We start from the raw sequence: 24,940 nt of genomic DNA, 5'->3' as shown, positions 1-24,940 counted from the left end.
ATGAAATTTGCCGTAGTAAATATCTTAAAATTTTATACTGGAGATTTGATCATATTAAATTATTATCCCTACTGATTCATGTCAATGAAGATAACCCTAAATAGACAGTGTTTAATCAGGAATTAAGGAATATTTTTAGCCAGTTGCATCCTCATTCAAAATTTCATCACCACTGCATTATAACAAAACAAATTTCAATAACAGCACGCACTTCTTATATGGCCTGCTCGTTGACTAGATACTGTATTGTCCATCAAAAAGATCTGGAAAACGATAAGCAAGTGACTGACCTATCAATCAGCCCATCAAAAAACAGGAAATGGGTGTAAGTGGAAGCATCCCACTTTACGCTATGTTGTATAGAGGTGGTTATCATTACTCAAGATAACTTTGTTTTGAACAATTCTATAACAAATATATGTCATAACAGCTTTGACAATATATGCAATGATTTTTCTGCTATATCAGGGGTGGCAAACACTTCTAACTATTCAAGGGCAAAATAATGGTCAGCTGCAGCGTCGTGAGCAACTCCGATGTATAAGCTGCACCCATAAAATTACCCAGAAAACTCTCAGATTTGTGTCTACCATAAATAATATGATAAAATACAGGCAATTCAGTCATTAAAATTTTATCCTGGGCTCCACTTCTTCATAAACTGATATATACCTATTGTTTTTTCTGGTTCCCACCTAGTAGATGCAATGCATTGAAAATTACTGTTACTTTTGCAAATTAGTCCATTCAATTACACCCACAGTTTGAATTTTACAGAAAAAAACTGTTTTTTGCATTTTTCTGCTCCCTTACTTTTGATTTGGCAACTGGTGGAGACTGTATGGGTCGAACAGATGCTCAAGTAATTGAATCACGCAAGGCATACTTCGAAAGGAGTTTCATTATTGGGATGGAATGTGTGCCAAAAGCCAGTCATATGTATAGCGTTGACTATCATGGGTAAGCCCATAATAGTACCAAGATAAAATGAACTAGCTTCACATGGACCAGGCAGACTACCTGTAGATGTAAAAGAATGCACACACACACACCGTTACCCGGTACTCCTATATACCCACAAGATTACGCAGAACCCGATTTGTGTAAATGTATTCTTATAACTTGAGTTACCTCCTTGAAACTGAATATCAGTATATTGGTTTGAGAAAGTGTTATTTTGCTTCAACGTGGAATGCCACCAACCTGCTATGTAGAAATTTAGAGTGACTGCTTCTGTTTTCAACAAAAAATATTGTGTCTAGAGGTGGAATTCTCTTCTTCAATGGCACAATATGAACCCAATCATCCCATATGACACATTTTTGCTCTTTGGAATTATTGGGGTCTGCGTAGCCTATATAGTCGGTTGTAATTTCTAGGTGTCATTGTGAGTTAGCATCCACTTCAAAAAAGTTTCATCACTGTAAGCAGAACACCAAATATGCATTCAGATACAAATACAGAGGTCACAAAAAGGCAACTTATCCAACAAGGTGGAGGAAAGGAGTGGGAGAAAAAATAACAAACTTTAAGAGCAATACTTGTGTATGAAAAAGTTTTATGATGAGAACATAGCTAATTACTATCGTCACTGGAAATAATAAAGGCAAATAATCTGTTAATCAGATCTGCTGTGGAAAATGATGGTTTAAATAATAAGAAAATCAATTTAATACACAGTAATTTCACCTAGTCACAGGCCACACAAAATCACCTCATGGGCCAACTTTCGGCCACCCCTGCACTATATCATGAGTAATCTATGGCGCAGAAAGTTCCACCAATGGTGAAGTTTTTTTCCTGTGATGTAGAGTATTTTAAACATATATCATTGTGTAAATAAAACTTGTGAAAAATATACATGTGCGACAAAATATTAAAAATGAACAAATAATGAATATCCAAATAATTTGTTTGATTCTCTAATTTCGGATGTAATTTTCCATCTCCAAACAAGAAAACTGCAACTATGTCTTTTCCCTTTTCATACAATAACTTATGGTTCATAAGTCTCTTGTACTAAAAACTTTATCTCATTACATAAGTAATATTATTTATTTTGCAGAAGAAAATAACACATTGTGTAAAGGGCTTTGTTTTGAAACAGTAAAACTAATTTGATGGAATTTTTCCAGCATGGGATGCTCCTTTATCTCAGATGCAGTAGGACGATCATCTGGGTTATGCGATAAAAGCTTGGATGCAAATGCACACTATGAAAATAGAAACAAAATTTACCATAAATTTACCCAAACAAATTGATTTAAACTAATGAACAGCAAAAGCATACAAAAAAGTTCCATTTCATTACATGGAATGACATTCAAAAACTTCCTGGATGTGGCTAAAATATTAGAAGAAATCTTAAAAACCCAACATCCCAAGCCAGTTTGAGCCCATATTAAGCGCCATCACAGTATGTCTACCTTTCACTGATTTTAAATGGTTCTCAATTTATAGGTGAAAAAATGACCCTTTGTGATCACTCTCAATCAGGGCAATTTTAAATTTAAAAGATTTCCAATAATTTGACTGTTATGGAGAATTTTGTTTTTTCATAGTCTCTTGATCTTATAAGTAATATTTAGTAAAAACTTCTGGCATGCATAACAAAAAAAAAATCCTTCACTTATGTTTGAAATTAATCGTAACTTACTGGTCCATTGCAATCAACCGGTTGCTGACATACAGAAACCCCAGGGGCCATATAAAAAAATTAGGTTTCATATATCTGTTTTAGAAATAATTTTATTCACTTAAACAGAGAATGATGGGTGACACATTTGTTTGAGACATTTTCTGGGTTGGAAGTTTCCTCTAAAACTAACAGAGTGGAAATACTCTATGTGTTATTCATCTTATGTGCTTGGGTGCTGCCATCCATCCCCAAATTGGAAATTGACAATGAATGAATATTCTTACGTGATTCTTATGTAAGCATCTAAATTTTGCAGTCCTGAATGCTCCCTGTGAAAAGACTTTTTTCAGAAAAGGAGAGACTAGCTCCCGTTCACCTTCAAAACTCAGAAAATCACAGGAAAACAAATTCAGCTGACCACCACTAGCTGCCTGCAGAAATCCATCTCAGGCCTTCACAATGCAAAGCCATCATAATACCCACAAGACCACACAGTGGCTGATAGCTGAGATATTCAAGATCAGTTTGGGGGAGCCTCAATAGTATCATCATGAACTTCAACTTAGCAAGAGCTTTTCTCACATGAGAGATAGCAAAAAAACTGAGATTTATTATTTTGAATCAAAATTAAACATCAGTTCATAAATATGGTGCTTCCTAAAAAAAAATTCCACCCCCAAATTCAGAAGAAGGTGGAGTGCTGAAAAGAAAATGAATGTATTCTTTCACAAGTTAAATCTCATTGCAACTACCCAAACTGAAAATCAGCAGACAATCTTTACAAATTAGTATGCCCTACTTGACCTTGTTGTCTTTGCCCTACTAGTCTTCAAAAATTTGACGGAACTGTTGAAAGTCTGACACTTGTGATTTATTAGTGCATCATGACAGTGCATCCAACTGTGGTTGCCCAACACCAACTATAGAAGAAAAACTCCACACAAAACTCATGACATCACAGAAGGTGGTCATCTCACCTATAGCCATTGGATATACTGCAAAAAAATAATCAAAATAATCAATGTGTCGGTCTGCTATATTCAATAAATGGCAATAGGTGATATGGCTTTCTTCAGTGATGTCACGAGCTTCATGCAGAGGCCTTCTTCTATAGGTGGTGTTAGGCTGCTACTGTTGATTTTATGAAAGAGAAATAAGCGTCAAATCTCTCTCTCTCATTGGCGTATGCAAAGGGGGGTGTTAGAACCCCCCCCCCAGCCAAGATTATAGTGTTATTTTGCAGGAAAAAACTAAAACCCCCTAGAAGGAAAAAAATCTGAAACCCCCCCCCCCCTAGAGAAAATTCTGCGTACGCCTATGCTCTCTCTCATCCACCTGATTCTTGCTCATAACTTCATTTTTGGTCTCTTAAATAAAAAATGTGATGCAAAAAAAAAGATTTTTAACTGTAGAAGCTGCTGCTTTAAGGTTTATGAGTATGGTAATACTATATCTAAAGAAATATGACTGGGATGTTTCAAAACATTGAAACATTGTTTCTCTGCTTCCCATTTTTTTTATATTTATTTTTATTCTAACCTCTCACAAAAAACAGTCATAGCAAATATGCAGTGGTCTATAATCTACACTAAGAAATTTGGATGTTTTTTAATGTTATATACACAGGAAATTAAGGTGGTTAAATTTTGCATTTGATCTATGGTTTTTAATTGATGAGTTAAATGAAAATGCACAAACCAATTACCTCGCATTCATATTTTTTACGAAAATTCTTAGGAAACTTTTGTTCTTTTACTTGTGTCAAAACCTATGGAGCAAAAGAAAAGGAAGATCAACCTTATATTTTGATTAAATTAAGAATGCACAGTATAAACTTAGTCATTAATACATGAAATAAAAAGTGTTAGTGTTGAATTTAAGATAAATTTAAATTCAATGAATCAAAGAAAAGAAAGGAAAAGGAAAATCCTCCTTTCAGATAGTCATATTTTGATGCATTTGATAAACAGCATTGAATTCGTTTACAGCAGTTTTTTGATTTATGTACAAAGAAACCTCAATTTAATAATAGTCACAGGACTAGAAAAAATTATTCTTAAATCGAGGATGCTAAAAAAGTACCCACAAATTTACACTAAATAAGCATATGTTTAGCATTACATGCCTTTTCTAGAAGATAATTAAAATTTGGTCAACATAAAACATGATTTATACTTTTCAGCTTCTAGTTCTTTTTTATCTTACTGTTTTGAAATCCAGCATGTGCAGAGACAAGATGTTGAATGCAAACAACATAGTATAATACAATGTGGGAACTGTGTGACCCAATTAATTTTCCCCATCTATATATTTATTTTTTCAGAGAGTAATAGGGAAAAAAAAAATTTCTATGGGGGAGGCATTTTTTTTATAATGACTGTAAACACTATTATGATTCCTTACTCGATTTCTCTAAAAGCAGAAATTTTTTCTCTTCTTTTTTGGCAATGAATATTTGATCATTTTTGTAGCACCATGATAATTTTTACACACAAAGGCTAATTATACGAAGATATACAGTTTAAAACCAATACAGCAGCAATACCTCCTACAGATCTGAGGTTCCATTGCATCACTGAGAGGTTCTGTATCATAAAAATAACTCATTGCAGAGCTCACATGGCCCCTGTGGCACATTGTTCAAAGTAGCATGTCTTCTACTTAATCTGGTATTGCTTTAGTTCATTAACAGTCAGCTCAGTTAGGGTTGTCTTATCAATATATCAAAACTGCTTTCAGTAATATAAAAAAAATAAATTACAGAGATCATATATACAAAGACATTATAGACATCCAGAACTGCATGATCAATCTATTATTTCATGGCTCAAAGCCAGAGGTTTGCTTTTCTTCATGCTAGTGAATGTTATTTTAGACTTCCAAAACAGTGCAGTTTCATCAATGTGGAGTACTTACTGAAGTACATAACTCTTCTTTCAAATATATTATTTTGATATCTTGGAAAATCCAAATGTGATTGCTCACTATCCATTTTTGCATTGCATAAGAGTGTAGGCCACATTGCTTTCTAAAATTCTGAACTAACCCTTTAACATATAATCTTGATTGGCATGAACCATCACGAGTTTCGAAAAGTGATATGTTTTTCTGTTTGTATCCAGAAACAGATTGATTTGTAGTTGTGGGTGTAGTTTCAAAGCACACAGTATTCTGATGGGTAAAAACAGCTGCAGAAATACATTTATGAAATTTCCAGCAAGGAGAAAGTTTCACAGATGCAGATTTTTTAACCCTGGAGCAATTAGAATTTAATATTAACCAACGTTCAGGATGAATATGTAATATGCAAAACGCATACCCACATGTGCAGTTGGGCTCCTCAAAAGCACGATTACACTTCTTCGGAAGTAAAAGTGTATTCTGGTAGCAGGAGACTGCAAAATACAACAATTCACCAGCTGATTTTATTTTCCAGGCTCTGTCATAACATAAGGATGGAAGAGATATTTGAAACTGGATAAGTCTGGTGGCAGAGTTTTGCCATTCATTCAGTCTCTGACATCAGAAGTGTACATTTTCTTTCATATGTCATCTTTAAATCAATGGCAATAAATTTGTTATACTAGTTTAAAAAACCATCCATTTTTTACATGAGAGACATCATTTTGTTGATAAAAGTGTGGGGGGAACTGTGAATACCAAGGGTCAACTGCATTTTGTATTTTATCCATTTGGATACACAAACTTCCTTCAACACGATGTTTAGTTAAATTCACAAACACTCCAGAGCCCACTAGTTAAACATCTTATAAATTGGCTTGACTGGATGAATTTTTTCCAAAAAAAAAAGATTAAAATGTGCATCGTTAAATCAGTTTTTGGTAGTAATAGCAATAATATACAAAAGCACAAATACAATTATAAAATTTTGATACAGGGCTGAAAATTTTGTTCAAAACTGAAAGACTTGGGAATGCTATCAATCACATGTATACAGGCTGTCCCATAATTTTGGTTGGATATTAAAAAAATCAACAGATGTAATGGAGTGCGGTTTACACCCTTAGACTTACTTGTCAAATAGTCTGATTTTTCGACACAAGAAAAATGAAAATAAAAATTCTCACTGATGGGTAGTGTCACGTTGATAAAATAAATGAAATGCATCTAGATTATGCAGCAAGCATGTGTTTTTACTCAAAAATGTAAAAACAACACAAATGTTCAATGTGTCCACCACCATATGCAAGAAAATCATCAGCCTTGCATACAGCATGTCATAGTTGATAACAGAGATCTTGCAGTATATAACATCTTTCAGCTCAGACAACCATCTGCCTTGTCTGAGCTAAAAGATGCCATACACCACAAGATCTCTGCTATCGACTATGATATGCAGTATGCAAGTGTAAATGGTTATCTCACACAATGTTTTGTAGGATTGTATCACATATGATGGTGGATACATTGCACACATTTGTATTGTTTTTACATTCTCAAGTGAAAATGAATGCTTGCTGCATAATGTAATGCATTTCATGTATTTTGTTAACAAGAGAGAGGTGCTACCTGTCAGTGAAAATTTTAATTTTTTTTACATCAGGGAAATCCAAACTTCTGACAAGTATTAGGGTGCAAATCTCTCTCTCTCACAACCCATTACGTCAATTTGTTGAGAATTTTTATGATCTTTTAAAATTCATCCACATTTATGGTACAGCCTTATGGTACATGCTTGCAAACTGTTTAGAAAAAATTAATGGGATGATAGTACATATCAAGATAGTGTTTCCGATGGAACCTATGGTCCAAATCTACTCGGGGTGTCAGGAAATCATAAACATGTGGTGAACCTATGACATGGCCTCCACACTCACCAGACCTAAATCCCCTAGATTTCTTGTGGGGGCGCATGAAAGTATTGGTGTACGAGACACCTGTAGACGCTGCAGAAGATCTTGTCACAAGAATCCTTGCTGCAGCAGACAAGATCAATACACCACCAGGAGTCTGCAAGAGGGTGAGCCAGTCCTTCATTCACCAATGTGAACTGTGCAACCACACCACTGGACATCACTTTGAACATATACTCTGCTGATCTGTATGAGTTTGTGCAACATATGATTCCATTCTCTTTTTTACACTGCTGAAACTTCAACATGGGCAATTTAATTTACGCTTTTCTCACACTCTGAGTGGATTGCCACCATGGGTTTCATTGTAAATATTGTTCATTGTGATGGGTACTATCGTTACTAGAGCCCGGAAGTTCACGCAAAATGTCATGAATGCCTATTTTCAAATATTTAAAACAAAAATACCTTTTTTTAACTTTTCCTGCCATAAAGCCTATTTCATTATTATTTTGCTTTTATCCACAAATTTTAGTCTACGTTCACCAAAAACCAATATGAATCTGGCATGAGATTGAATCAGCAACGTGATGGCAATAATTGTAGCTTGACATCTCCTTTCCCTCAGTGAAAATGACTCATGCCAACAACACCTTCAGGGGTGAACAGATGAACATAGGAACCAGGTTTGGCAGGTTTTTGACACATGACAGTTTTTGACGGTTTAAACCGTGGTTTAAAATGTCACGTCAAAAACCCTCCATCGATTGTCAAAAACCTCAAATATTGCTTTTCAGTATAAAAATTCCCATTGGAAATACACACGTTAATTGCAGTTAATTTACACGTTAATTTAACATGGTTTGTACTCTTCCAACAAAATAAAATTCAAGGACTATTCAAGCACTTTTCAAGGTATAACTTAAAAATTTAAGGACTTTTTTTACAAACGCATATTTTTCACATGAATAGGGGCATATTTAATTTTGATTAAAACTTTCAGAAATTACATTTCTACCTACATTATTTCCCAGCATCCGTAATGAATAAAGGAGGCCACATACACATATATATCATACAAAACATATGACACATTGAATAATTTCCAATCTGTCAATTTCCTCATTGAAATGCAGTTTAGTCTCTAAATATTGCAATTAATGTAATGTTGTTACTCTATTATTAAATTATCTAGATAATCACTGATACTTAAAATGATACTCTTATTGTGCATAACATTGAAATATATCTAAAGATCAAAATACTAAATGGTAGGACTAAAATGTCATTTAATTTGGCAATGCTAGCTTGTATATGATGCTAAAGAAGCTCCTGTAACTTATCCTTAGTCAAACTTAGTCATTCTTACTTTTGCACAATGATATGGTATATTTACTAGCATTTATAATGCAATGGTTTTCCAATCGAAGATGTATATAAATGTGCAAAACAAACGCTTTGGGTATCAAGTCCATGTCAGCTCTGCTTTGGTTGAAAATACTCTTTAAAACTCTCTGAATTTATACACCCTGAGCTCAGAAATTTTTAGCTGAAAATAAATGAGTTTAATTAGTGTATTAATAGATGCTGTGTGAGAATTTTTATGTGGAATAAAATAATTATAATTCCGAATATAAAACCCTTTAATCTACATAAAAGTAAGTGTTTTGTTATTTAACATATCTGTCAGGTTAAAAACTATTTGACAACATTGAGAATAAGTTTCTGACTGTTTTGATACTGATTTAGTTTCTGAAGTCTAAAACCTAACTCTGAAGTTCTATCATATATATTTTGAATAAGCAGCTCTATTCCGTTTAGCAAATTGAACACAGGTAATCAGCAGTTTAGATAAAATGAACCAAAAAATTATATTTTATATGTTCTAGACTCTTATGTTGAAAAATTCAAAATTGCAAGTTATAATTAATATTTTGTTTTCATCATTTTCACATTGTAGCATGCAAAAATAAGTTTTTCATCATGTTATATACCTATTGCGTTCACAACATTATCAAAAAGCATTCATTTAGGTTTTGATGGTTTAAACCAGTTTTTGACAGTTTAAACCAGTTTTTGATGCTTATCATGTCAAAAATCCAACCCTGATAGGAACCAGCCAAAAGTTTAGAAAAAAAAGAATGATTTTTGTTCGTAGCTGTTCTGCACATTGTACAGTAGCTCTAAGTAGCCAGTAGAGAGAGGAAAAAGACCTGAAACACTACAAAAAGGATTCCTTCTCCCTCGTCCATCCCTTCTTTTAATGATTGTCTAGAAAAGAAATGAGATAAGAAGACAATAGGAATCACATTTTGTGGTCTCCAAGTGGGAGGGGGCTTTGAATTCATAAAAATAACCATTTGTACGCCGTTCTCATAAAATAAGAGAATATCAGACCCTTGTAAAATCGGGCATGTTTGTCTTTTGCCAATTTGCCGACAATTGGAGAATTTTCCTATACCAATTTCCAGGAATCTTTCCTCCGTCTTCCTCAGAAGACATTGAGATGGCGCCAATACTGGCTATAGTACAACAATTCTCTTGTATAGGCTTTGGCCTACAGTATTGTATATATAAATAAATAGAAACAGGATAATATGGGGGGAGCATGACAGAAAATCAAAAATCTCATCTTACTCTCCATCCCCCATGAACTTTCAAAATGGTCTCTTAAGTTTTCCTTTAGGTCACTCTCAATGGGATCGTGAGTTGTAGATACTGGTAGAAACCATTGGCACCCCCCTCCCCAATGTCCATCAAGTGACCAATCGTAGGAAAATATTTAAGTATTTCTGTACTATCTCCACCAACAGATTTGTGTGGGAAAAATCTGCTCGAAATAAAGAGAAAGTGAGGAAAATTCTGAGGAGCTTACTTCCAGTGAGTCATTTTTTCCCATAGCTCTGAAATGCCCATGCCTCAGAATTAATTGTTGTAAAAGTATATATGTGTGAGATAGCTCACATGTAAAGCGTAGTAAATATTAATCATGCCTTAAGTAAAAGTTTGTGCAAATAAAAAATTAGAAAATTTTGTGAAGGAGTTTGGCTGTGATGTTTTCTCTACTGATGGAAGTGGTTTGTTCCACAAGCTATGTGAGCAATTGATCAACTTAGAAAAAAATATTTTGTTGTTCAACACTTGAAAACATCTAAACATAAATTAGCAAAAGTTCAAAAAGATGGAAAAGTATCATCCATGGTATCAACATGTTTCCAGGAGTCCTCCCGAAAATTGTAGTTTTCTTTAGATTTATGCAAAGCATTAATAAATGCCAGCATTCCAATTCAGAAACTAGAACATGAAAGTGTGGGGAAGATTTTGGCAAAGTATACCAAGCAAAGTGTTCCCGATGAATCCACTTTAAGAAAGACATATTTAGACGAGTGTTACAAAAAAGTTCTTCATCTCATTCAAAATGACATTGGAACAAAAAATATATGGCTATTGATTGATGAAACAACCGATGCAACCAGAAGGTACATTGGGAATGTGATTGTCGGTACGATGGATACTCAAAAACAAAAACATTTCTGCTGACATTGGAAGAATTGCAAAAAAACAAACAGCACTATGATAACTCAGTTGTTCTACCAATCATTAAATCTACTTTGGCCAGATTGCATCAGACATGAAGAAGTGCTTTTGTTTTTGACGAACGCAGTGCCATACATGAAAAAAGCTGGGAATGCATTGGAAGTTTTGGTTCCCAACATGCTGCATGTGACATGTCTTGTATATGCATTGTACAGGATTGCAGAAGAAGTAAGAGGACTTCATCCAGAAATAGATATGCTTATTTCTGACATTAAAATTTTTTTCGCAAAGCTCTCTCTCTCAAATTCAAGCCTTCAAGGAAATCACTTCCGACATTCAGTTATCTCCAAATCAATTCCTATAAGTTGGGACATGTGGATATCGGCAGCCACATATTATTGCTCTAATTTTGACAAACTATCTGAAGTGGTGAACAGTTTTCCCAATAAAGATGCTGTAGCAATAAAGAGAAGCAAGGAATTACTCCTTAATTCCAAAGTCAGAAGTGATTTAGCGTTCGTATCAATGTATTTTGGAAAACTCCCCAAAGTAATTGAATCTTTTGAAAAGAGAAATATCCTTCTAATAAATGCAGTGGAAATTGTGCGCAGCATCCTAAAAGAACTCATGTCTGTTCCTGGTAAAACCCGTGAAGCCATCAAAGAGAAATGTCAAAAAGTGATTTCCTCTAATCGGGACTTTGACACCATAAAGGACACGGGGAAAGTTCTTAATGGGGATAACACGGTGGAGATTTGCATATTTCTCCAACCATTAAAAGTTGCTTCCATTTCGCACCCATAACCTCCATCAAAGTAGAGAGATCTATTTCACAGCACAAAACAATATTAACCGACCGCAGACAGAACTTGACATTTGAAAATTTGAAGAAACACACCATTATTATGTGCAACAAAAATTTATTTTAGAACTAAATCGATTTTCAGTAACAACCACATCACCACACAAATGTAAGTAATATTTATTTCATATGGCAATATTCCTGTGGAATAAAATGTGACTATTTGTGCTATAAATGACTTGTGCCACTCTTAGTGTGATAATTCGTGAGTCCATCGTGATCGTTGATACCCAGGTTCGAATAGGGCTAAAAAGGAAAGCTGCAACAAAGAAAAATTAAGGGACTCAAACACAATGAGTGGCCGATAGACAGGAAGATTAAATTTTAAAAATTGAATGTTTAATCCATTATTAATTTAATTTGCTGTTGACAAGTAAATAGTCATTTCTAGACATTGTTTTTCTTTTACAGGAGTAGCATATTTTTTAACAATTAGAATTAGATATAGTCTGTTATTCACACATTAAAATATAAACATGAAACACTAGGTGCACCTTTAGATAATTTTTAGAACGTATGATCATTTAAAATTTTACTTTTTTTTTTTTTTTGTTTACTGTTGGGGCCCCCAACCAAAAAAAACCAATCAAAAGTTTTTGAACTTATCTAGCTGCCGCTGAATTCATTAGGCTGGCGTTGACTCTGAAGTGGCCTAGGTGTTCATACTCGCCATGAGAAATGCACTTTTAGTCCATTTTTGCAGAGGAGAGGAGGTGAGGAGTTAGTCTATTTATCTTGCTGTTGAGAGGAAGTCAGAAGGTTACCACAAACTTGGAGGGAGATGATGAAAACAAGGTGAAGTGGTACTAGCACACGTACAACACAACGGAAAGTACCCATGTAGTCGAAAGTTCAATCTTGCCTTTTATGTGAGAAGAATTCGGCTGATGATGATTGCCTTGCTTAAGGCGTACGTAGGAGAATCATCGATTTCACCGCATGTTGGGCCGCCATGAACTTCTCCGGACCCTCCCCGAGCAACCACCGAAAATTTTGTAGGTCTGATTAGATTTAAATCACATCTCTCACTGCCACCAAAACTCAGTATCTTCCAGTATTCTGTCTTGCTAGCACGTGGCTCGGGACCTGTGATTGGCTGAAAGTAGCGAATCACACGCTCTCTACCCCAGTATCTGCTGTACATTATCATGTGTCCGGTTTCGCAGCGTCAGCTTGATCATGATGATGGTGACACCGTCTTTCAACGTTCAAAATTTTCATGAACGTGCATGTGAGAATTCTGTACATACTGGGTGCTCCATGACGTGTGTGTGGTACTATTCAGTACCATATTATTTTCTATTTCGATTATTTTTTATATTTAATTTCAGCAAATATAATTGATAATGGATTAAACATTCAATTTTTAAAATTTAATCTGCCTGTCTATCGGTCACTCATTGTGTTTGAGTCCCTTAATTTTTCTTTGTTGCAGCTTTCCTTTTTAGCCCTATTCGAACCTGGGTATCAACGATCACGATGGACTCACGAATTATCACACTAAGAGTGGCACAAGTCATTTATAGCACAAATAGTCACATTTTATTGCACATTCCTGATATTATATATTATATAATGAAAACCCACTACAACGATACCCGATATAACGATAAATCCCTCTACAACGATATTTTTCTAAGTCTTGTTTAGAAATACCAGCATTCTAATGTTAAAGTGCTGCTGCTCTATATAACACACAATAACCCCTCTACAACTATATTTTTTCTCGATCAGCAAAGTACCGTTATATCGAGGTTTCACTGTATATGAAGCATTTTGTTATTATTTTACACGGTAATAGCTTCTATTGTGTGTGTGGACAAAGCCTATAACTCTTCATTTTAGTAAGTTCTTTTTTTTTATTTTTTCCACTATTTATAAATGCCTTTTTTTAGTGCCTATTTTCAACATTTTTAAAGCCTTTTTGCCTGCCTATTTTTACAATTTTTTGTGCCTAAACTTCTGGGCTCTAATCATTACTTTAATTTTTCTAAACAGGTTATGAACACCCAGTAGATGCATTTTTTTCCACCATTTCTTATTACTAAAAACTTTGATTTGCTGTATTCAACATGTGTTACCTTTATACGCTCACTCTGTGTCTTAAAAGGCACCAAAAGCTCATAAAATATCATTCCAAGGGAGAAAATATCCACTTTATGGTTATATAATGATCGCTGAACCTATATGTAAATAAATCATAAGAGAACAGCAGAATGAAACAAATTGAATAGCTGAGGTTAATTATGAAAATTGATCATTATAACTTAAACTCTCAATCCTGCACAATACAAAAAAAAATTCAATTGTTAATTATTAGAATAATATTTTATACTCAAAAAATCACCAATGATTAGGCATATACCAAGAAATACTAAAAAATTCCTTATGCATTTCAACATGCTATGGGTGCCATCTTCAGAAGATAAGAATATCACACTGACCGAGTATCCCACTTGGATTGATTACTATATCTTTAATCTCGTTTGCTCAGCAGAGCGAAAAACTATACGTCTGTCCAAGTCAAACGTTGTGGCAAGAATCAAGCGAAGCGCCTGAATTAAATCTATTCCTGAAATTTAAATCTATGGCCTTCTTGCCAGCAGTGAGCAGCAATGGTCGATTTTTCACATTCTTGATTTTTAACACAGCGAGCATGTTAATTTAATCTTGTTTTTATGGTTCTCCTTCTTTGTCCTATGTAGTCAAGTGGGCAATCACCACATGGAATATAATAAATGCCCCATTGTTTATTCTCTTTTACGGGGTTTGAAACAAAAGTTTTTAGTAGGCACATCTATGGCTGTTAGGTTAAACTTTTTGAGAATCGGCTTGATCTTAAGTGAGACTATTGGATCGTATGATATAACTACACTTTCATGGAGTGGCCTCTCAGTAATATTTTCCAAAGCGGTTTCTCTTGTTGGGTTCATTAATTTTCTACTTATTTCATCAATGATCTTGGTGTTGAACCCTGTCTTTAGCAACCAAAGTTTAACCTAACAGCCATAGATTTGCGTACTAAAAACTTTGGTTTCAAAACCCCCAAAGATGGTATACCACACAATAAACAATGGGGTATTTATTTGGTGGTGGTGATTGCCCACTTGGCTACATAGGGCAAACAAGGAGACTTATAAAAACTACATTAAATGAACATGCTTGCTGTGTTAAAAATCAAGAATGTAAAAAATCGCCCATCTCCGCTCACTGCTGGCAAGAGGGGCATAGACTTAAATTTCAGGAAGCTAGAGTTTTTCACAAAGAAAGTCCATGGCTGATTTATATTTCTACAAAGGCAAATACATTCGGGCCTTCAAAAATTAATTAGTAAACGACAATAAATCAACACCACTGATCGCATAGCGCCATGGCTTAAAATTCCTTATGAGCGAGAATTTAAAGAAAATTTAAATAGACCAGTTGGATAGCTCCATTTCACAAACAGACAATCAGGTTGTTGCAAATGACTTACATGCAAGTGCTTCGCTTCATTCTTGCCACAACGTTTGACTTGGACAGACATGCAGTTTTTTTGCTCCGCTGAGCAACCAAGATTGAAGATTTGGTAACCAATCCAAGTGGATTACTCAGTCAGTGTGATATTCTTATCCTCTGAAGATGATGCCCATAGCATGTTTTTAATATTTCCTGGTATATGCCTTAATCATTGGTGATTTTTTTATTATTATTAGGCAAAGTCATCTACACTTCCATAATTTTTTATACCTAATAAAACATAAAAATACTAAGGCCACAACAGGCAAAATACCCAACAAGGTGGCTAAAAAAAGATGCCCATAAAAAATATGGACTTCAAGATATCTATACTATACCAAAAATACAGCAACTCAATAAGAGCAATAAAAAGCAAGTGATTATAATAAAATATAATATATTGCCAATAAAAAAAATTATGGTTGTTTTAATCTAAGTATAGATAGCTTCTCGATTTATCCCACTATGTTTATCATATTTCTTTTTAAATGTGTCAATTGAGTTAGAACTCACGACCCCCGAGGGTAAGCTATTCACAACCCTATTATAGAAAAACTCCCAAAGAGCAACGCCACATCCTGGAATTGCCCTTTACTGGTGTCCCCTTGTCTAAGCAGTCAATTGACGATGTATTGATAACTCATGTTTCATTTTATCCATCCCATTGAAAGTTTTAAACATTTCAATCATATCCACCCGCCAACACCCTTCATAGCTTAAATCCCGTGTGCCATCAAGAGCGCTTCTCTGCACCCTCTCGACCAAATCTATGTCCCTCTGTAGGTATGGTATCCAATACCTTATGACATGCTCTAATCAAGGATGAACTAAGCCCTTGAAAAGTAGAAGGATCACTTTACAAGAACGTAAACCTTTTTGAGAATGAAACTGAACATTCTGTATGCTTTTTTGACCACTGATGAACAATGTTCAGAAAACTAAAGCTGCTTGTCAATGAGACTTCCCAAATCTGTGATCCTGGTTGCATCCAGAATGACACCGCCATTCAACTTGTAAATGAAAAGCGTGTTGTTCGAACCAAAATGAGTGATCATGCACTTGTAAATGCTGAAAGTCATGCTCCAGTAGTTAGCCCATGCTACAATCATATTCTATCTCCATAAATTTCCTGTCATCTGGGATGGTCAGCTTATGGGAGTATATATATTGTCGGGAATCATAAAAATGGAAGTATAGGCATTTAGTTTTTAAAAAAAAAACCTTTAAGGGATACAAAGCTAGTCAATAAATGAGAAAAACATCTTACATGATATACCAAATTCAAAGGCATTGAGGTGAATCAAAAGGTGTGCAATTTTTCTTCATGACTGAAGTAAATCAATTTAATATGGAGGCATGGTTTATTTGTTATGAAGGTCTAAGCTTTTTTCTTTTATCTCATTTTCTGGAGATACTTGGCTTTCCAGATAAAGGTTTTGCTTTGTAAGTATCAAATTTATATAAAATTGCATAAATAGGCATCTCTGAATGTTTCACTAACTGTAGTTTCCAAAATGCAACCTTCCTTACTGATTACAAATAAAATATTTAGTTTTTCCAATCAAATTTCTTGAGATCACATCTTCAAAATTATCAATATTAATGTGAACTGAAACACACAATGTATGACTTAATTTATGTAAAATTTGCATAATTCCATGCATAAATACTTATAGGTGCATTTAGATTTGTGCTCAAATTTTTATTTACTCCATGTTATGTGAACATTTGAAAAAGAAAAAATATATTTTTTTATAATGACTGAAAGATATTTTAAAATGTGTATACTGCTTTGAAGTTTCACAATTCTATTTCTTGTCATCCCAATTCGAAGCGTGGTTATCATTAATGTTTCAACTTTTGCATCAGGTTATACTATGTAAAAAATTCAATTTACCTGTTCTGGACTCATGTACAGCTGTGTACCAACTAAATCAGAATGTTTAAGTAGAGGTTTCTTTTTTTGATTCTGCCTTAGAATGGGTTGATCAAAATTTGAATCATTGCACAGCATGGGTGCAACTAATCCAAAATCTCCAATCTTCACGTCACCATCCAAAGAAAAAAAAATGTTTGATGGCTGAAACAAAAAGCAGTATAAAAGAGAACATGAAAAGCTACTCATTTAGCAAATGTTTTATCTATCATTCATTTTGTTACACAGTTGATTATAGGTGAACTGATGATCATGGGCAGAGATAGACTTGAAGTCTGGGGGGCATGGTCATTATTGTTGAAGGGGGCACGATGATGTCAATTCATATATATATATATATATTAGATTAGTCACTTGCACCTTTGATGCTGGGGGGGGGGCAATGCCCCCTTTATTTCCGCCCATGCTGATAGTACAGACAGTCAAGGTGACTGTTCCAATGAATTGATTCAAATGAAACTTTGTAAACATGTTATGCAGATCATGGGAAAGAGATTTATGGAGAAGGAAAATTCATTAATATTTTTCTTATGTAGGTAATTTCAGATGTAATGATAAAAGTGTGTCGTCATTCTTCTAGGTGCAACGGTGGCACAATATTATATTGCAACCCTGTTGAAGATAGGATTTATCTTCACACACATTTTTATTGGTTTTTTTTCTTCAGCAGATAGATTCCCATGTGTGTGTGATGTGTTCTATATATACACGAAGAATAGGTAACAGGATGTATGGTATTTTACTGGCAAACCGCTGATCCTAGAGACATAATTCCAATTAGGAAAAAGTATCCAAATAATGTATAGTACTAAGATATGTCATTCATATTGCAAGGGGTTGTATAGTTATTAAAATAAAAATTGTAACATTTTATACGGACACCCAGTGTTCAAGAACCCAGTTACAAAGTTGTTGCTTTGTCTCTCCCGATGCCAAAAAAAAAATCCCTGCTTCTAAGTGCAATATTTACTGAGATATTCAAATTGGAAAAATGAAGGAATGTTGGGAAAAACAGCTTTAAATACGAGTAAACCATTCTTCAGTCTGTGCAGTCAACACATATCATCGTGTAAGAGGTTTGGGAAAATGACTTTTGTCAATAAATGCAGCGAATATTTTTGCTTAATAAAATTTTACAATTAATTTCTAAGTTGTATCATTGCAGGATTCAACTGGTGCAAAAAGCTGAAATCAAAAGATCCACCTCAGTGACTTGATTTTGCATTACATTTTTTAGTCTAAATGAGTGTGAATAAGCATTCACCATCAGAAGTTTGTGGGCAGACAAAGCACATTTTCAAGTTTATTGAATTAAATATTAAAAAAACTGAAATGTTGAGCAAATATACAAAAATAATTTTGCAATGTGTGCAGACTAGAATGGTAACAAAATTAAGTGGGAGAAAAACTGACTTCCACTAATTAAAAGATGAAAAATATGCAAAAATTTCTTATTGTGTAAGTAGTATTCGAATTTCGACACACTACTTAGCTATAGTATATATACAGACATCTTATCATACCTTCAGATCCCTATGCATCAAACCACATTGATGCACATATTCAACAGCACTCACAATTTGATAGAAAATATGCAAAACTTCTTCTCTATCTCTTTTATCATCATTCAGAAGTAACCAATCCTTCAAGCTTTTCCGCTGACACAGCTGCATCTAAAAAGCATTTCAAACATGTGAATTGAAAAACAAATTCCAAATTGTAGTTAATATAACTTAGCTGGAGACAAATTCAATTTCACATGAATATTTCATTTCTGTATACAGCCCAAGTCTCAAATACAAATACAAATACAAATACAACGCCACAACAGGCAAAATGCCCAACGAGGTGGCTGATAAAAAGATGCCCATAACAAATATGGATGTCATATATTTCGAAATTACAGCAACCCAATTAAAAATGCAATCATAAAAACTAAAGACTATATTATATACATAATAACATGAAAACATGCGTGTTTGACACGCTTAAAAAGAAATACGATAAACATGTTGGGGTATAAATCGAGAAGATATCCATTCTTAGGTAAGACAACCATAAGTATTTTTTATGGACATTGTATTACATTCAATCATTCTTGAATATTTCAGTGATTTTCCATTATGCACTGACCACCATTTAACTCTAAGCAATACCATTCATGACATATCTCACCTCCTATTTTAGCTTCTTATTTAGCACTAACAAACCCAGATATTTTGTAAAGTTGATTTCTCAATGGAACACTTTTTCCTATAATCTTTGGTTTACACTCGCTGAAAATTGAAACAAAATCTACTTTATTAAAAAAACAATAGAGCATTTTGAGGGGAGTTTATAGTGATTTCTGCAATGCTATTTTAGGGTAAATTTCTAGGGAAAAAAAAAATTTTTTTTAATGGATGGGAAGTCTCCTCAGCTTTGTGATTTCTAACTTCTAAATAGATCACTTTGAGGACATTACATTCAAATCAGTCCCGCTAAAATCATCTTGCTGGTTTCGCTATATGGATGACACTCTCATCATTTGGAACCATGGTAAATCCACTTCAGATTTTTTTTTACCTCACACCAAAATTGTATTAATTCATTTAAAATAATTACAACAAAACTCCTTTTAGGAAAAAGCTATCACAACACATCCTTGATCTGAATTTTAGATGAATAAAGAAACAAACAAGTAGCATTCTTAGGTGTCTTAAAAACAGAAAAGGATGACAGGACTTTCCGAGATTAAGTTTTTACGAAACCTACACATACAGACATATAGCTAAATAAAAATTCAAATCACCATCTAGCTAAAAACGTGCCTTTCTGAAGACTCTCATCCACCAAGTTACACAAATTTGCAAACCTCAACACTTTCAACAGAAGCTACATAACCACAAAACACCCTATAATCAAATGTTTACTCAGCTCAAAAGATATGAAGCCCTGTCCAAGGTCCTCCTCTCTCATAATCAATGCTCAACTAATAGTCAGAGTGGGTGCAACAACTTGCCTCATCTCCATAAAATCACAGATCATGTAAGAAGACTAATTATGTGATACAATGTGGACACCATTTTCAAATAGTGAAGACCACGTCAACTCAGCCCATGATTCTATGTTTTCTGCTGTAATCATTGAATAGAGTATTCCTCTATTGATATTGGGCCCACATAACACAGCATCAAGACCTCTCACAAAAAAAAAAAAATGTAGCCTTATGCACATATCCCTGAACTATTCTCATCTTCCCCTTGGTTGGAAAATCAATAAAAATATTCCCATCACAAATCCATTTTGCTTTTAGACCCTCTTAATTTCAGGCCAATTTCACATTTGTAGATCATCGAGCAACTCAGGAAATTTGAACCCATCTCAACTCAAACAATTTTTTCCCCCAACATGCATTACACATCCTCATGATTGGCTCTCTTTATTCTGGACTTGCCTTGTATTGATGTACATTTGCAAACTCTAGTGTTTTATTTCTTAATTTTGCTAAAGCTTTTGAACATAATAAATTATTTTTTAACCTTCAGCCCAATATTTAGTTAATGAAATTGTTAAAAGCCTCTCTCTTAAACTGAAAACAATTTGTATATGACACAGACATATTTTAATGTTAACTCTGGTGCCCAAGGAGAGGTCCTCTCTGTTACTTTTCTTAATTAATATCAATGGTCTTCTGGAATTACTCAGTTGCAATGATACACTTTTCACTGATGATTGCATTATTAACTATGTTATCAACAATTAATATCTCTTCAGTATAACGGAAACTTTATATCTAACTGGTGCACAACTTGGAATATTCCACCAACATTGAGATAGAATTGAAATTAGATGACAGCAACAATTCACCAAAACTGGAACCTCCACTTCCATCGATGTTATTAATTTTTTAATTTTTTTAAAATCAGTATGGATGATGGCTACCTATTGTACGTTAAGCAGGAGAAGGACTGAGAGAAATGTTCAACACCAGTTCATCAGTATAAATCAGTTTTACATCTCTCTCTCTCTCTCTCTCTCTTTTTTCTTTTTTTTTTTTTATTATAGGAATTAACAACAGGCAAAAAAAAGGGAGAGAAGGTCAAGTTAGAGAAGAATTTCTTTTGCCTCTGTACCTATAGGGTTACACTAGGAGTGAGTATATAACCCCCCTTATATTGAAAACTGCTGCTTTCAAAAGGTTAATCTACCTTTCTTTCTTTCAAACTGAGCACAACTCAGGTCTATAAACGTGTGGGCACACAATTTACTACCCAGTTGTGTCAGAAGTGTAACTGTGTGTACCTAACAGTCTGAGTGTGTATCTAGTGTTGTGACTGATTTTTCAGTGCTGCCATCTGTAGTTCAGAAGTGAAGTGCAATGATAAAATATTTGTACCGTTTGTAGGCCTGTTGCTCTCTGTGGCGAGATCAGCTAAAAGGTTAATCATAACATATAACTCTTTCTCATCAATTTTCTTTCTTAAAAGAGGGAGGGGGTTAATTATTTTTACTAAAAAATATACTATAACCTTGGCCTCAGCGCCCCACTCCTTCCCCTATATGGTAGTGGCACCACTATACTGGAAAAAATTAGCAATGATATCCAACCACAACAGAACTCCATTGTATGTTTTTCCTCCCCTCAGATCCATCACATTCTACTTGCACATTACTGACATATTCATCTTTTATGCCTGGCAATTATAAACCAACCTCACAAATCTTGAGCTTAAGCAAATTTATAGATTATTAGTCATGAAATAATGAAAAAAAAACATTTAAATTTTCAGAAAATTCCACTATTTCATGCTATCTAAAAGCAATATACAGTTGAGCAAACATGATATTCTCAAGAAGGGTACTGTGGTTGTCTTCTTTAGAGCTATTTCTCAGACTGTGTGTTTCTCATACTAGCTTAGAGCAGGTAGGGACAAGGTTATGATAGCATGTGCTCTGCTTGGAGGCAGCATCAGCTCTTGTTTTGAAGGTGAAAAATCCAAATTTGCATTTGAAAATGTAATGGAATCTTATAAAATAAATGGAAAAGAGTGGAATCTTATAAAATGTGTGAAGACCCTCAAAATGGCACTGAAAATGAGGATGCCTGGTAATCCTATAGCCAGCAACTAAAAATAAACTAATGCATAATAGTGCCACCCTTTCTTAGATTTAACATGGACATGTTAATGTAAATGAACTTAAGAACACTAGGTTTACCATGAGTTGACATATGCCTATTTCTACCAAAAGGGGTCGTATTTAATTAGAAAAAATATAAATTGGCCTATCTATTATGAAGTTAAAGTAGAAAAAACGCACCTCAATAAAATTACATCAGTTATAATTTTTTTTTTGATATTTCAACTTAAAGCATTTTTTACAAATTGCCATTTTTTAATGAAAAGTTTTCTCAGAGGGGTCAAAATGCCCCCTTGGTAAACCTAGTGTTAAGAACGCAAATATTGGTGAAAATTTAAGTACATACCTGTATATATAAAAACATATCACACTTCTTAGGCTTTTTAGGATCAAAAGTTTTCTCATGACTCAAATTATCTTCTGATTTTTTCTTGGAATATGAAGTTGTGTATGTGTTATGAGAAACATCAGAATCTTTTTCTACAGCTGACTCATCTGCAGACTTCCAAGAACATCTTTGTCTGGAATAGTCTAATATTTCATGGTCAAATGGTTTAAGTGGGTTGACAAAACCAATACGATGGGATGAAGTATTTTCTAGAATGGTTTTACTTCTTGAACTTATATCTGAGACTTCAGACAAATGACCCAATATGCTGGGGGGGAAAAAAGACCTTTTGTAATTTAATAATCTAACTCACAAGCTTTGTTATAAAACAGCTCAACAATTTGAAAAAAATATATAACTATTTGTTTTTAAATTAAAATTTTTTAGAGAATTCATATTTCAAATATTCAATTTAATTTAAATTATTAAATCAAGTATAGTTTGTAAACTCACTTACAAAGGGTTTACAAAATTCAACAAAAAAAGGTTAAACTGATGCATATCATTGAATGAAAGTAATGTTCCTTTTCTAATCACAACATAAAAGTACCCAGTTCATGTAGTTAAGCATGTATATAACAGAAATTGAATAGAACAAATGAAATTGTACAGTGGCAAATAAAACGGTTTTTCTCTGGGGAGAATCACATTCCAGCCCAGCTTCGTGGCCAACATGACCGCAGAAAAAATTTCTACCGCAGGGAGTCCCCATCGAGGGGTTAATGCACCAACCTCTCCACGAGTATAAAAAACAAGCCTGCTGTTCGGAATCGGCAATAAATTGTAGGTCTCGGTCTAATTAGCCCTCGTGTGCAGAAAATGACTGTGGTGCGACAAAAATGATCAAATGATGATTGAAAAAAGTTAAAAAAGTTTTTTATTTTAACATATTTTGTATTTTTAGAAATTGGTGGAGCATGCTGTCATTTTTGCGTTTCAACATGTTCTTCTGTGCAATAATCTTTTTTGCTGCTTATTCAAATATTACATACATGATTGACAAATGTGAAACACAACTTCTGGTTCTATTTATATTTCTATTTAACTTGTATAATTGTTAGGGATACGTAAATTTTGTATTTACGAAATAACCGCCACAAATGAAAAATTTACGAAATAAATGTAATACGAAATTTGCCACTTTTGATGAATAAAAGCTAAAATTTGATTTTTTACTACTTTTTAGTGAAATCTAGGTAATTAACACTTTTTGAAGTGGAAAAACCATAATTTTGCTCAGTACTTGTGAGTGTGTTTGAAAGGGAAACCATTGTGTTCGATGTAAATACGGTTGAGTTTGGTTATAACATAGCTCCTAGATGATTCGAGAAAGCAGTAACCGAAGTGGATGTTATAAGGGAGGTAGGTCTTGAAATTAGCTTATGCAGCAATAAAATATATGCATTATTAAGATATTCATGGACTTAATAAGCTTATGCAGCACATAATTGAAATATAATATAGTGTGAATATAGTTTTTGATTGATATCTGAAAAGTTTTGGAAATTTATTAGAAAACATGATATACAACAACGTGCAGACATTTTTGAAATGATTTTAATGATTTTTGTGAGTTTATTTATGATAATGGTTTTTCACTTCGAAGTTGACAGCAGTGTACAAATTAAAAATTCAGAAAAAATAACCTCACTGATATAAATCAATTTCATACACACGCCACCTATCACAATTATACACTTGAATTAACATAGCTTTTCAACAGAGACTGAGTTGATTTGCAACACTTGTTCTTTCATCACCGCCACGAATAAGATCACAAAGTAATAAAAACAAGTAAAAATTCAATAATTCCAAAAGCATAAACGATACAGTTTTACACAGAAGACAGAATTTTATTAAATGTTTAAAATTTTATTGTCAAAATAGTTACATTCATCACCAACAGATAGCGCTAAAGTTTCTGAATTACAATATCGGTGTCATCTGTTGATGAGAAAGTTAACTATTTCAGCCCATGTAATTCCTCTTTTATTTCAAAAATTTAGGTTTTTTTGGGGAAAAACGCCAAGATATCACCCACATACAATGATTGTTGCACATAAAAAAGGCTGTTTTTGACTATATTTTTCTAGAATTTTTTTTTTTTTGCAGTATGTTATATTCGGATAATTTTCTTGGTTAAGCC

General features: G+C 33.8%; 1 protein-coding gene across 3 annotated transcripts in view; it reads right to left on the bottom strand.

The window, feature by feature from the left end:
* Positions 1-1,920: 1,920 nt before the first annotated feature.
* Positions 1,921-24,940, bottom strand: part of LOC149080152 (eukaryotic translation initiation factor 2-alpha kinase 3-like) — a 60,910-nt gene continuing 37,890 nt past the window's right edge. For 2 of the 3 annotated variants that reach the window (XM_089239180.1, XM_089239181.1), the window contains exons 14-19: positions 22,753-23,062; positions 18,809-18,958; positions 17,247-17,429; positions 13,933-14,034; positions 4,344-4,406; positions 1,935-2,213 (exon numbers count right to left, since the gene is read on the bottom strand). In XM_089239180.1, the coding sequence (XP_089095306.1) occupies positions 2,055-2,213; positions 4,344-4,406; positions 13,933-14,034; positions 17,247-17,429; positions 18,809-18,958; positions 22,753-23,062 (967 nt within the window). In that variant the 3' untranslated portion in view covers positions 1,935-2,054. Of the gene's footprint in view, positions 2,214-4,343; positions 4,407-13,932; positions 14,035-17,246; positions 17,430-18,808; positions 18,959-22,752; positions 23,063-24,940 lie in introns of all 3 variants that reach the window. The other variant, XM_089239179.1, reaches the window with a different exon arrangement.

This window comes from Pholcus phalangioides, unplaced genomic scaffold (genome assembly GCF_987345545.1).
Source record: "Pholcus phalangioides strain wild (caught in Gottingen) unplaced genomic scaffold, Ppha-v1.0 ptg000011l_1, whole genome shotgun sequence".
Lineage (NCBI taxonomy): Eukaryota > Metazoa > Arthropoda > Arachnida > Araneae > Pholcidae > Pholcus > Pholcus phalangioides.
This window is presented reverse-complemented; position numbering and strand designations above follow the sequence as displayed.